The 14401-nt window shown below is 66.4% G+C and overlaps 2 protein-coding genes across 2 annotated transcripts in view; one reads left to right on the top strand and one right to left on the bottom strand.

Annotated features, from left to right (window-relative positions):
- Positions 1-14401, top strand: part of LOC116817991 (DNA-directed RNA polymerases I, II, and III subunit RPABC5-like) — a 256942-nt gene that overhangs the window by 49049 nt on the left and 193492 nt on the right. The window lies entirely within an intron of this gene.
- MYBPC2 (myosin binding protein C2) lies at positions 1140-13174 on the bottom strand. Its single transcript, XM_075070562.1, is given in 13 exon segments — positions 1140-1163; positions 1509-1655; positions 1851-1990; positions 2742-2937; positions 3122-3345; positions 5755-5943; positions 6403-6507; positions 7012-7105; positions 7672-7816; positions 10834-10891; positions 11311-11417; positions 12220-12385; positions 13078-13174. Coding segments are annotated over 13 exon segments (1692 nt in total).

Here is a 14401-nt window from a genome sequence, read left to right as displayed (position 1 = left end):
CCACATGGTATTTCAGCCAGATCCCTTGGGTGTGGGTGGGTCAGCGTGAGGGCGGCAGGCCACCTCCTGTTCGTCACCCCTCCACGGGCCCTCTGCTCCCCCCACCTCCAGCAACCCCGCCTCCTGTCCCCCAGACTGCCCGTGAATCCTCCCCACCTCAAGCACCCCTCCTCTTCCCCAGACTCCCCTGCACCTCCCACCTCCAGCAGCACCCCTCCTGTCCCCGCACTACCCACCCCCAGCACCTCTTGTCCCCCAACTGCCCTGCACCCCACCTGCACACCCCTCACTTTCCCCAACTGCCCTGCGCCCCCCACTCAGCACCCCTCCTGTCCCCTTCCCAGCCAGACCAACCCCCCACCTCCAAGCACCCCCTCCTGTCCTCAACTTCCACCATGCACCTCCACCTGCCTAGACCCGCTCCTCTTCCCCAACTGCCCTCTGCATCCCCATCTCCACACCCCCTCCCTGTCCCCTGCACCCCGCGCCACCTCCCCAGCACCCTCCTGCTCCCCCAACATGCCCCTGCACCCCACTCCAAGCACCCTCCTGTCCCCCGCAAACTATCCCCTGCACCCCCCAATCCAGCACCCCCCTCGTATGTCCCCCAACTATCCCTGCAACTCCCACCCCAGCACCGCCCTGTTCCCCAAAACTCCCTCTGATCCCCACCTCCAGCAACCCCCTCATGGTCCCCCACTGCTCGCACCCCCAGCACCCGACTCCGTCCCCAACTGCCCCCCTGCACCCCCACCTCCAGCATCCCTCCTTCCCCCTCCCCCACCCTCCCACTCCTATCCGCTGCACTCCCCACCTCCACCCCTTTCTTCTTGGCCCCAGTGTCAAGTACAGGCAGTAGCGACCTGGATGTACCTTGGCCCATGTGATGGGGGTTTACCTTGGCCCCCGCACTGCCACAATTCAGTGTGCCGTGCGTACCCAGCCACACGGTCGATCTATCAGGGCGTCAGGACTCTATTGGGCGCATCTCTGGAAGTCGTGCTCTGATAGTCCAGCGGTTTTTTCTTTAAGATGATCCCGTAGGGAGGCCAGGAGGTGAGGCTTCCAGGCGTAGCAGCCCCTCCCCCACCCTACCCCCTGACCACTTCCCCCCACTATCTCACTCCTAGCCCCCCCAATCAACCACTACCGATCCCACTCCCCTCCCAGACGGGGAGAGAACACAAGGAGTCCAGCTCCCAGTCCCCCCCTGCTGTAAACCACTAGACCCCACTCCCCTCCCCAGAGCCGGAGAAGAACGCCAGGAAAGTTCCCGGCTCCCAGTCCCACCCCCTCGCTGTAACCACTAGACCCTTTGCTCCCCTCCCAGAGCTGGTGAGAAACCAGAGTCGCGTGCTCCCAGTCCCCCCTGCTTGTAACCACTAGACCCTGCTCCCCTCCCTGAGCCAGGGAGAGAACCCAGGAGTGTTGGCTCCCAGGGGCCCGCTCTCTGTGAGCGGGGGACCCTGGCGTTCCGAGGCGTAGCACTGTTTTTGGCACAACCATACGAGGCGTGTTCTTGGAGACGCTGCGGTTGTCTCGCTCAGCCCGCAGACGTTCTAGCGCTTGTACACACGGAAGGAGTATTCGTTACCCATCACCAGATCAGAGATGGTGCAGCGCGTCAGCGGCTTGTGCTCTTACACCGTGAACCACTCCGGCAGGGCGAGAGGAGCGCTTGGATGGGGTCAGTGGGAGACGGAGAGCCCAGGAGGTTGTCACCAGCCGGATTGGGGGGTCAAGACGGCGAGAGCCAGGAGGGTGTCAACCAGCCGGAGGGGGGGGGGAGTCAGTGGGAGGGTAGGTAGGAGCCTGAGGGGGGGGGCATGGGAAACTGAGGGGCCACTCACCATGGTTTTTTTGTCTGCCTTCTGGATGGCGTAGCCCGTGATCTCCGAGTTCCCGTCGTCCTTGGGGGGCTGCCACTCCAGCAGCACGTTGAACCCCCAAACCTCCTTCACCTGCACCGACACCGGGGGGCCCGGCTTCTCTGGGTGGAGGCAGTGTGAGGGGAGGGGGTCAGCAATGGGGGGGGTCCATCCCAGGGGAAGAAATGGGTCCGGAGGGGGGGGCAGTTCCAGCCTGTGGTGCCTCCTTCCCTGCTGCCCCCTCAGTCTCTGCGCAGCTGGTCCCCCCCAACTCTGCATGACCCCCTCCTTCACAGTGGGGGGGGCACATTCCCCAGCAGAGGCACAGCCAGACAGTTCCCCCCACTAAATTCCACAGGCTTGGTGGGGGGGCCCAGCTGGCCATTCCCATCAGGGCAGCTTAAATACAGAGCAAGGAATCTGAGCCCCCCCGCCCCCTAGGCCCCAAGGGGGACACCAGGAGGGCATCAAGGTTGAGGGTGTCAGGGAAAGGGGCTGAGGAGGGCTCTGGGGGTTGCAGTGCCCCCCCGTCCCCGGCTGGCGTGAGCAGCAGGCACTTTCGCACGCTGGGGGTGGGGCACACCAAAGCAGGGGAGATTGGGTTCATTAACAGCAGCTGCCAGTGCTGGGGGGGGGACACAGAGCCCCCCACTCCTAAAGCCCAGCCCCAGCCCCCCAGTGCCCTGCCAGTCCTAGCCCCCCTCATCAACCCCTAGCCCAGGCACCCTCAGGCCAGCCCCAGCCCAGTCCCAGCCCCCCAGAGCCCCTCAGTGCCCTGTCGGTCCCAGGCCCCCACCCCATTAACCCCTAGCCCAGGCACCCTCAGGCCAGCCCCAGCCCCCCAGTGCCCCTCACTGCCCCCCCCAGCCTCACCCACGATGCGGATCTGGATGGTGGCCTGGTCCTCCATGTTCTCGATCTGCACGGAGAGCTGGTACTGGCCCGAGTGGTGCCGCGCGGCCGAGCGGATGAAGAGGATGGTGTCCAGGTCCGAGGTGCGGATGCTGATCTCCTTGGGGTCCAGCGGGTGCCCGTCCTTCATCCACGTCACCTTAGGGCGCGGCTTTCCCTGGGGTGGGGTTACTGGCCCCCAGTAAGCGGGTCTGTGCCCGCCTGGCCCTGGCCCTTGGTGAGCGAGTCTGTGCCTGCCTGGCCCCCAGTGAGCAGGTCTGTGCCCCCCTGGCCCCTGGTGAGCAGGTCTGTGCCTGCCTGGCCGCTGGTCCCCCGTTGGGTGAGCGTGTAATGTGCGCTGCCTGCCCGGTGAGCAGTCTGTGTGCCGCGGCCTTGTTTTTCGTCGTGCCCTTGCGGATGTTGATGCGGATGCGTGTTCGCGCGGCGACGCGCATGGGAAGCAGGTCTGTGCCCCCCTGGCCCCTGCGGGAGGCACCCGTCTGTGCCGTTGCCTGGGACTCTTGGCCCCCGAGGGAGTAGGTCTGTGGGCCCTGGCCCTGGCCCTTGGTGAGCTGGTCTGTGCTGCCTGCCCAGAGCCCAGGGGCTGAGCGGGTCCCTGCCCCGGCCTCCGCGCGCGCAGCCCGGTTGAGTGGGGTCCTGCCCAAGTTCACACATGCCCGCACCCTGGGTGAGGGCGGTCCCCTGCCCCGGCTCCGTTGGCGCCCGGCCCCGGCGAGCGGTCCCTGCCCCGGCTCCAACAACGCCCAACTCCCAGCAAGCGGGTACTGCCCACGGCTCCTGCGCGCCTGGCCCGGTGAGCAGGTTCCGCCCCAGTTCCACGCGCCCAGCCCCGGTGAGTGGTCGCTGCCGCCAGTTCCACACGCCCGACCCTGGTGAAGCGGCCCTGCCCCGGCTCCGCTGAACGCCCGGCTCCCGGTTAACACCCACCAGTGACTGGCGTTCGTGCCAACACCTTTGACCCGTTGTTTATCTAAATCGACAACAGAGAAGCGCTTCATGTCCCCGGGGGGGGGTGAGATCAAGGCAGCTACCCCCAGCGCGTGCCCCCGTGCCCCCCTGCCCCCGCTCACCTGGAAGGTGAAGTGAGCCAGGTTCACTCTGTTCCCCCACCTTTCTTATGTAGGGTCTGGCGCAGCTGGGGGGGGGCGGGCAAGGCGGATCTTGGGTTTGCTCTGTGGTGCGGGCAGAGGAGCGTGAAGCCCGGGGGGCCGTGCCCGGGGGCGGAGGCGGGGGCCAGAGGTCACTCATCACCAGCGATCTCGCGGATGGTTGACCGGGCTGCCCCATGAGTGGCTGGGGTCTCTGGCCCCGCGCGAGGTTTCAACCCCGCCCGATGGACCTTCCCGGAAAAGAGAAATTCTGCCCCCGTGGGCACGCGCCGTTGACCTGTGAAGGCCGCAGCGCTCGACCAGCTCCTCCTCCCCTGATTGGCCGGGACCACACTTCTCCGCTTGCTACTGATTGAAGGGACATGGTCAAAGGCCAGACTGATGGGGGGGGTTCACATCCTAGGGGCAGCTGGGGTGGGAATGGGCAAGGCGGAACGTTCCCCTTCCCTCACTGGATCTCCCTCCTCTTGCTGGGGTCTCCCGCCACCGGGCAGCCCCCGACCCCAGGATGTCTCTCTCAGGCTCACTCCCAGCAGTTGGGGCACCATCCTTCCCCCGCTTCCAGCTCCCCCCCAGCCCCCACGGTCACTCCCAGAACCCAAACCTCTCTCCCCCCACAGGGACCCCCAGCCCCCCATAGGCCTTCTCTCCCAGCCCCCTGTCGCTCCCAGCCCCTCTCTCCCCCACCGAGGGACCCCAGCCCCCCATGACCTCTCCCAGCCCCCATGTCGCACCCAGCTCCCTCTCTTCCCGCCCACAGAGACCCCCATCCGCCCCATAGCCCTCGCCCCAGTCACTGCCCAGCCCCCTCTCTCATCCCCTCAGGGGACCCCAGGGATGTCTCTCTTAGGCTCACCCCCAGCAGCTCAGGGCACCATCCTCCCCCCAAGCGGCCCGGTACCTCAGCCCCCCCAGCCCCACAGTCACTCCCAGCCCCCTCTCTCCCCCACAGACCCCCAGCCCCCCATAGCCTCCCTCCAGCATTCTCAGCCCCCCTTCCTACCCCAGGCCCCCTGGTCACACTCTAGGCCTCCCCCAACTCACAGCCTCCAGGCAAGTACGTGACCAGCTAGCCGTCGATCCCCCGGCCCCAGCCGGTCGGCGGGGCGCCACTTGAGAGTGGCCGTCGGTTCAGTCACGTCCTCCAGCGTGAGGATTGTGGTCGGCTCGCTCCTGTTGGCGGGCGTGTGGGGGGGGACAAGGAGGATTGACGCCCCCCATCACAGCCGAGACAGTGCTGCCCCCGCCCCATAACCGCGGTCCCAAGTGCCCCTCCCCCTTCAACCCCATAGCCCCTGTCGTGCACGCGCCCCTCCTGCTCCTGCCCATAGTCCGTGTTCCCCAGCAAACCCTTCCCGCCCTCCCCCCATAATCAACCGTGGGGGCCCCCAGGGTCGCCTCCCACCCCATAACCCTGACCCCCAGCACCTTTCTCCCACTCCCACCCCACAGCCATGACCCCCTCCCATCCCCAATAACCTGTGTTCCCATCCCACTCACAATCACCTCATAACTTGACCCCCATGTCCCCAGCACCGTCCCCCTCCTGCCCCATAATCTGTGCAACCCAAATTCTGCCTCCCCCTCCAGCCCCATAACCGTGTTCCCAGCACCCCTCGTCCCACCGCCGATAAAACCCTTGCCCCCGCCCCATGGTTTCCCCACACCGTCCCCACTCTGCAGAGCAGCTCCCCCTCCCGCCCCATAGTCACTGACCCCCAGCATCCCTCCCCCTCCTGCCCCCACTGCCCTTCCCGCTCCATCGCCTTGAACCCCACAGCATCCCCATCCCCCACCCACTCCAAAATTTGCCCGCCTCCGGCAGAGCTCTCTCTAGCATCCCCTGCCCCCCCGTCCCCGCTCACCGATGGGCATGAAGGGCTTTGTGTTGTGGCTGGGCTGCGACACCCCGATGGCGTTGACGGCGCAGACCCTCATCTCGTAGAGCACCCCCTCGATCATCCGTGTCGACTCATACGTGGTGTCCCCGTACACCTCGAAATTCAGCTTCATCCAGCGCACGCTGCCCTTCTTCTTCCGCTCCATCAGGTACCCTGCGGGCATGGGGGGGCTCAGAGACCCCCCCAGCCCCACGCCCCCTCCTGCCTTGCCAGCAGGTGCCCACTGTGCGTGCCTCAGTTTCCCCTGTGTGTTACTCAAGTATCCAGGCGGTGGGACAAGGGGAGGTGAGCGCTGCAGTGACCCCTAGAGGGCAGGTGGGATCCTGCCACCGGGCCACCTGGGCACAGGGACCGGCCCACCTGGCAGCTGGGGCCTGGGGCCCGTCCTCTGCAGGGAGCCAGCCGGGACAAAGGACGGAGGAGGGGCACCGGGCGGGGCGGGGGCTGGGCTGCGGGAAGGGGTCACTCTCCTGGTTTGGGACATTGTGGGGGGGCAGGCCAGGGCTCCAGGTTCTGGGCCCCCTCCAAGATGGACTTTGGGGTCCCCATCTCTGCCCTCTGCTGTGTCACGCGGGGGCTGGGGGGCAGGGGTGGTATTGGGGTCACACTCACCAGTGATGGGATTTCCCCCATCGTATTTGGGGGGGTCCCAGACCAGGATGGCCCAGTCCTCCCCCACGGAGGTGATGCGAACAGCTTTGGGGGGGTCAGGAACGTCTGGAAGACATGGGGGGGGACACTGAGACCAGCTTGGCATGGGGGGGGCTCCCATTCCGTGATGCCGGCCGCGAGCCCTGACCTGAGACTCCTTCGACCCCAATCAGCACCTCCCCTGCCCTGCCCCCCAACCTCTGGGACCTCACCCTGACAGCCCCAGTCAGTGCCCCATGACCCGGCCCAACGCACCCACAGCCCCCAAGGACCCTGGCCTGGCCCCCATCCAGCCACAGCCCCTCCCACCCAGTCTCTGCCCCGCAGTCCCACCCCCCCAAGCCCCCCGCCACAGCTCTACCCACCCAAGCCCTGCCCAGGCCCCTGCCTCACAGCCTAACCCAGCCCAATCCCACAACCCAACGAACTGGGAGCCCTGTCCACAGAGCTCTGCCACCAAGCCCCGCCTGAGGAACCCCCTGCCCCACAGCTCCTACCAAGCCCCCTGCCCAGCCCCACCCCACCCAGCCCCTCCACCCCACAAGCCCTGCCCAGATCCTGCCCCCTTACCGACCACCTTGGCATGTGCAGGACGGCGCTGTTCCTGCCCCAACGGGGTGTGTTGACGGTAGGTGTACGTGTCCTTCGTCGCCCCCTCTGCGCTCTGTCGATCACGAAGACGCGCTCTCGTCCTGGGTGCACGCTCGATGCGGACCGCCCCTCGGTGTCATGTGAAACAGTGGGGCGGCTCAGCGTGAGGCAGGGCTCAACCCCAGAGGGGAATCTCTCCAACGCTGGAACCTTCCGCCCCCCCCCAGACTGTCCCCAACCCCTAGGGCGCCCCCGGGGAACTCCCACCCCTAGAGATTCCCCGCGGTGTAACCTCTCACCAACTCCCGGCACAGACCCTGACCCCAGGAGCCCCCTCCAGGGACGCCCCCACCCTCTAGAGAATCAACCCAACCCCCTGGGGTACCCCCTCACCCGCTCCGTAGAGGACTCCCACCCCCAGGGAGCCCCCTCCAGGGACCCCCACCCCTTAGAGCATTCCCCCATTCTCCTGGGGCCTCACCCACCCCCGGCACACACCCGACGCCCCAGAGGCCCCCTCCAGGACCCCCCACCCTCTAGAGGATCACCCCACCCCCTGGGTACCCCTCACCCCCTAGAGTGACCACCCCGCAACTCCCCGTCGGCACCCCCCCCGGCTGCACGGCCCCCAGCACCCACCTTGTCGCCCTTCATCCAGGACAACGGTGGCCGGGCTCCCGGGGGTAGTGATGCACGTCGGTCGAGACCCGCACATGTTCCCCGCCACCCACCCACGATGGTTGTCTCGCCGTCTTCCGCGAGCAGTCCAGGTGGATTCTGGGCTCTGGGGGGGCGCGAGGGTGAGGCGGTTCTGTCCCCCTTGCCACCAGGGATAAGGCCCAATCCCATTGCCATGGCCCACCCCCAAGAGAGGGGGTCCTCATCTCAGCCCAACCCTGGTCACCCGGGAACTCCCCCACAGGCCTGCACCCCTGTAGCCCCAGCCTCCCACACAGCCCCAGCAACTGTCCCCCCAGTCCATACCTGCTACCCCCAGCTCCTCCACACACCCCCAGCCCTGTCCCCCCCATTCACCATAACCCTGTTATACCCCCAGCAAACCTCCACACACACCCAGCCCTGTCCCCAAGTCCCATACCCCTTTACCCCCAGCCCCTCCCACACACCCCTTAGCCCTGTCCCCCCACCCATACCCCGCTCAACCCCAGCCCCTCCACACCACCCCCAGCCCTGTCCCCCCAGTCCCATACCTCGTTACCCCAGCCCCTCCCACACACCCCAGCCCTGTCTCCCCCAAGTCCCATACCCGTACCCCAGCTCCCAGCACACCCCCAACCCTGCCCCCTCCAGTCCCATCACCCGCGTACCCCGGCCCCTCGCACAACCCCAGCCATGTGTCCCCACCCCCAGTCCCCTCCCCTGTTACCCCGAGCCCCTAACCCACACAACCCCAGCCCTTTGTCCCCCCCACCCTATACCCCGTTTACCCCCAGCTGCCCGTCCCACACAACCCCCAGCCCCTGTCCCCCCCAGTCCCAGTACCCCGTACCCCAGCCCCCCACACACCCAGCCCTTGGCCCCCCCATGTCCCCATCCCCCTGTACACCCCCAGCTCATCCCACACATTCCCCCCCAGCCCTGGCCCCCCAAGGCAGAGCCCCTGGATCCCCACGCCGCCCATCACCCCCCAGCCCCTGCCCCCAGTTCCCAGACCCCGTACCCCAGCCCCTCCCAACACCCCACCTGTCCCGGCCCCAGTCCCAAGACCCCGTACCCCCAAGCCCCTCCCACACCACCCCCAGGCCTCCGTGTCCCCTCCGCAGTCCCATACCCCTGGTACCCCCAGCCCGCCCACACACCCCCATCCTGCCGCCTCCCAAGTCCCACCGCCCGACCCGCCCAGCCCCGTCCCACACACCCGCAGCCCAGTTCCCACCGAAAGTCCCATACCCTGTACCCCCAAGCCCTCCAACACACCCCAGCCTGTCCCCCAGTCCATACCCGTAACCTCTAACCTCTAGCCCCTGCCCACACACCCCCAGCCCTGCCCCCCAGTCCCCCATACCCCGTACCCCAGCCCCTCCACACACCACCCAGCCTTCCCCCCAGTCCCCAATACCACCCGTTACGCCCCAGCCCCTCCCACACACCCCCACCGTCCCCCAAAGTTCCCTACCCTTTGTACCCCAGCCCCTCCCACACAGCCCCAAGCCCTGTCCCCCACAGTCCCCATATCCCGTACCCCAGCCCCATCACACACACATCCCAGCCCTGCTCCCCCCCAGTCCCCACCCTTGTACTCCACGCCCCTCCCACACACACGCCACTGTCCCCCCAGTACCCATACCCTGTACCCAGCTCTTCCCACACAACCCCACCTATCCCCCCCCAGTCCATTACCCTTACCCCGCTGCCTCCACACAACCCCAGCCCTATTCCCCCCCAGTCCCATACCCCGTTACCCCCGCCCCCCCACACCACCCAGCCTGTCCCACCCAGTCCATACCCTGTACACCCCCAGCTCCTCCCACACACCCCCAGCCCCTGTCCCCTCCCGGTCCCATACCCCTGTACCCCACGCTCCTGCCCACACACCCCAGCCCGTCCCTCCCAGTCCATAACCCCTGTACCCCCAGCCCCCCCACACACCCATCCCTGTCCCCCCCAGTCACCATACCCCTGTACCCCCAGCTTCCTCCCAATATCCCGCAAGCCCTGTCCCCCCCAGTCCCATACCCCTGTACCCCCGAGCTCCTCCACACACACCCAGCCCTGTCCCCCCAGTCCATTACCCCGTACCCCAAGCCCCTCCCACACACTCCCCAGCCCTGTCCCCCCGAGTCCCATACCCCTGTACCCCCCAGCTCTCCCACACCCCAGCCCTGTCCCCCGCCTAGTCCATACCCCTCGTACCCCCAGCCTCACACACACCACCCAGCCTTGTCGTCCCCCAGTCCCATACACCTGTACCCCCAGCCTCACACACACCCCAGCCTTGTCCCCCAGTCCCATACCCCTTACTCCCAGCCCCCTCCCACAGCCACCCTTAGACCTGTCCCCTCTGGAGCTTCCCCAGTCCTACACCCCTGTGCCCGCCAGGTCCCAGTCGCCCTGCACTCCCAAGTCCTTCCCACACACACACCCAGCCCTGTCTCCCCTTCCCCTAGTCCGCGTCACCCCTGTACCTCCAGCCCTCCACCACAGACTCAACCCGCCTGATCTCCTGAGTCGGCGCCAGTCCTACCACCCCTTGTACCTCCAGCCCCATCCACAGCACCCCAGCCTGTCCCCCTCCCCCAGTCCTGCACACCTGTACCCCCAGCCCCTCCCCAGTACCCCCAGCCCTGTCCCCAATGGCCTCTCTCCGTCCCATGCCCTGACCCCACCCCATCCCACGACAACCCCAACCTGACCCACACCACTGAGCTCTCCCCAGTCCTACACCCACTAGTACCCCAGACTCCTCCCACAGCACCCTAGCCCTGTCCCGCTTGACGATCTCCCCAGTCTCACCGTACCAGCTTTTACAGACCACCTTCCACCTCTAGCTCTGTCCATTACACCTGTACCCCTCTCGTGTACCCCGTCCACATCGCAAGCCCTCCCACACACAACCCGGCCCTTCCCCCCTTCTCCCAATCCTGCACCCCTGTACCCCCAGCTCTCCCACAGCACCCCCAAGCCCTGTCGCCCCTGAGCTCCCAGTCCTACACCCCTGTACCCAAGCTCCTTCCACACACCCCCAGCCCTGTCACTCCTGAGGTCAGGGCACTGGGGGAAGGGCACCTCGCCCCTCCAACACCCATTTTCTCCGTCCGCCTTTTACCTCCCCCACCCCACCCGCCGGCGAGGCGGGGGGAGGTGCTCACTTGCTTAGGGACATACTCCACCTTGATCTCTACGGAAGAAGAGAGAAAAGGTTAACTGCTCCCCTTTCCCACGCTCCAGAACCCAGAAGCTGCGAGTTCCCCCCAGCAGTGGCGCCTCGAAGCGGGGTCCCTGGCCTGCCGAGCTTCCCCCCAGCAGTGCCGCAGCCCGGGGACCTGGTGCTGCCGAGCTTCCCCCCAGCAGTGCCCCACGCTGGGAGCCTGGTGTGGTGACCTTCCCCAGCAGTGCCCCACCAAGCTGGGGTCCCCGGTGCTGCGAGCTTCCCCCCAGCAGTGCCCCCAAGCTGGGGTCCCCGGTGCTGAGAGCTTCCCCCCAGCAGTGCCCCCAAGCTGGGGTCCCCGGTCCTGCGAGCTTCCCCCCAGCAGTGCCCCCAAGCTGGGTCCCCGGTGCTGCGAGCTTCCCCCCAGCAGTGCCCAGTCCTGCACTCACCCAGGAAGCTGAGCTTGGCAGAGAGCGAGAGGGCGAACCCGTCGGGGACGAAGGTGTAATCGGCCTCGTCCTCCGCCCTCACGTCCTCAATCACCAGCTTGTGGAACCTTAGGGGGAGGGGGCAGTGTTGGGGGGCGGTTTGGCTGCTTGGGGGGGCAGTGCCCCCGTTCCTGACCCCCCCAGCGCTGCAAGCTTCCCCGCAACAGTGCCCCCATTCCCGATCCCCCAGCGCTGCGAGCTTCCCTGTAGCAGTGCCCCCGTTCCCTACCCCCCCAGCGCTGCGAGCTTCCCTGTAGCAGTGCCTCCGTTCCCGACCCCCCCAGCGCTGCGAGCTTCCCCGTAGCAGTGCCTCCGTTCCCGACCCCCCAGCGCTGCGAGCTTCCCCGCAGCAGTGCCCCCATTCCCAACCCCCCAGCGCTGCAAGCTTCCCTGCAGCAGTGCCCCCGTTCCCAACCCCCCAGCGCTGCAAGCTTCCCTGCAGCAGTGCCCCCTGTTCCCGGCCTTCAGCGCTGCGAGCTTCCCCGCAGCAGTGCCCCCGTTCCCGACCCCCCCCAGCGCTGCGAGCTTCCCTGTAGCAGTGCCTCCGTTCCCGACCCCCCCAGCGCTGTGAGCTTCCCTGCAGCAGTGCCTCCATTCCTGACCCCCCCAGTGCTGTGAGCTTCCCTGTAGCAGTGCCCCTGTTCCTGGCCTTCAGTACTGCGAGCTTCCCTGCAGCAGTGCCTCCATTCTCGACTCCCCAGCGCTGTGAGCTTCCCCGCAGCAGTGCCCCCATTCCCGACCCCCACAGCGCTTCGAGCTTCCCTGCAGCAGTGCCCCCTGTTCCCGGCCTTCAGCGCTGTGAGCTTCCCCGCAGCAGTGCCCCCGTTCCCGACCCCCCCAGTGCTGCGAGCTTCACCACGTGGTGCCCACCTGCCCTTGTGGGTGATGTGGATGCGCTTGCTTGGCCGAACCTCCACCCCGTTCTTGTACCATTTCCCCGTCACCTTCTCGTCCGACACCTCGCACTTGAACTCGGCCTGCTCGGCCGCCTTGACAGTGATATCGGCGATGTCCTGGAGCACCTCCAGCTGCTTGTCTGGGGGGCCAGGGGGGGCACGGTCGTCGGGGGGTCCTGAGACAGTCCCTAACCCCCACGAGACTTCGCCCCTTCCCTTCCCTCCGGCCTGGCCATCTCCACCGCCCCTCATTGCCGTTCAGTCCCCTTCCCTTCCCCCTGCCCTTCTCACCCGGTCGGCCCTGACAATGCACCCCAACACCCCACCCCACCCACACAACACCATACACCCCAACACACACAACACACACCCCGTTCCCAGCCCCACAACACACCCCACCCCCCCTACCACAGTTCACAGCCCCCTCCCTTTCCCCCGCAACCCGGCTGGCCATCTCCCTCCACCGCCCTCATTCACGCCCTACTCCCACCTTCCCACCAACTGGCCCTCAGCCATACATCCAACCCCAACCACCCTATCCCCTTTCCAGCCCCCTCCCTTCCGCCCGCCAACCCGGTCCATCTCTCAACCTCCCCCACATACCCTGTTCCACCAGCCCTCGCCTTCCCCAGCCCGGTCATCTCCAGACCCTTCACCATCCTGTTCCAGCCCCCTCGCTCCCCCTCCTCCCCCCCGGCCCTGGCCACCCCACTCCACCCAGCCCCATCGATCCGCGCCCGTTCCAGCCTCCTTTTGCCTGGCCCAGCCCCCCATCCTCCACCCCCACAGCACCACCGCCCAGTTCAGTCTCCTCCCTGCCCCGGCCCGGTACCCTCGAACACAGACACAGCAGTCCGCGTGCCTCGGGACTGGCCTCCCCGTTGGGTCCATGACCCTGTGGAAGGCGGTGTCCTCCTTGGTGGCAACATCGTTGATTCGATCAGATAATTTGTTTCTTGCCGTCCTTCTTGGGCTTCGAGAGCGATAAACTGAAGGCCGGTCGCGGTTTACGAGCTCCAAGACCCCGACCCACGTCCTTGAGTCAATACCGAGGGGGCAGAGGGAGCGGGGGGTGGGAATGACGACGGACGGACAGAGAGGGGTGGCCAGGCGAGCCGATCGGCGGCAGCCGTTGGGGCAGAGCAACCGGGCTGAGGGGCGCTGGAGGGCGCAAGATGTGACAGGTGCAGGTGTGGGGCGGCGGATGGTAATCATCGTGGGTGGGGGCAGAGAACAGTTGGACTGAGGGGCAGGAGTGGGGAAGCGGCAGATGAGAGGTGGGGGTGGAGGCAGAACAAAGAAATGGGTGGGGTTGTTCTCCGTCTGATGGGGCTGACCAGACAGATAAACGGGCGAGGTGAGGGGAGAGGATGGTGGAGCCGCCTAGCGTGGGGGACATGATGGAATGCACGAGATAAGAGGAGGTATCGCGTCGAAGGTTCATGGGGACCACGATCGCCAGACGGGGGTGGGCGAGCGACAGAAACGGATCAGTGGTGGTGGTAGGGAGCGGATGGCTGGACAGACGATACACTAACATGACAAATGGGGGTCGGGTGTGGGCGCTAGCCCCGGAATCAATAGAAAGAAATCGGATTGGACGGGGGTGGGTTGTGGGCCAGATGGCGGTTGCGATATCAGGAAAGTGGGAGGAGGCCAATGTCCGCCGCTCTAATCTGAATTTACGGGCTGTAAGGGTGACAAGAAATCACGAACGGGGGTGGAATTTGTGGCCTAATGGCTTTGGAAACACGACAGCCGGGGCGCAGTGGAGCGCGATCTATGGATGGACAGAATGGAATACGGCTGGTAGTGTGGACAGACAGGCAAGAATAACAGGGCCGGGTGGGATAGGTACCCGCACAAGATGGACGGGATGGGGGAAGAAACAGTATGGCTGGAGACAGACGGATGTGGCAGGTGGGTTCCAGACGGGCAGTTATTATAGGGCAGGTAGGGGGATCCTAGAGAACGATGGGGGGTGGCGGCAGACGAAGGGTTATTTCGGAGGCAGATCCTAGGAGGGCTACACAGATGATGAATTGGGCACTACAGCCGGCGAACTCACGGGTTTGGGGTACTTGGCCAGAATGGACGTTAGAAGGGGGTGGGAGAGTGACCGGGACTGGACGAACGGACGAATCACAGGGGCGTGG

Source organism: Chelonoidis abingdonii, chromosome 11, assembly GCF_003597395.2.
Source record: "Chelonoidis abingdonii isolate Lonesome George chromosome 11, CheloAbing_2.0, whole genome shotgun sequence".
Lineage (NCBI taxonomy): Eukaryota > Metazoa > Chordata > Testudines > Testudinidae > Chelonoidis > Chelonoidis abingdonii.
Note: the sequence above shows the minus strand (reverse complement) of the source record. Positions and strands in the feature narration are given on the sequence as shown.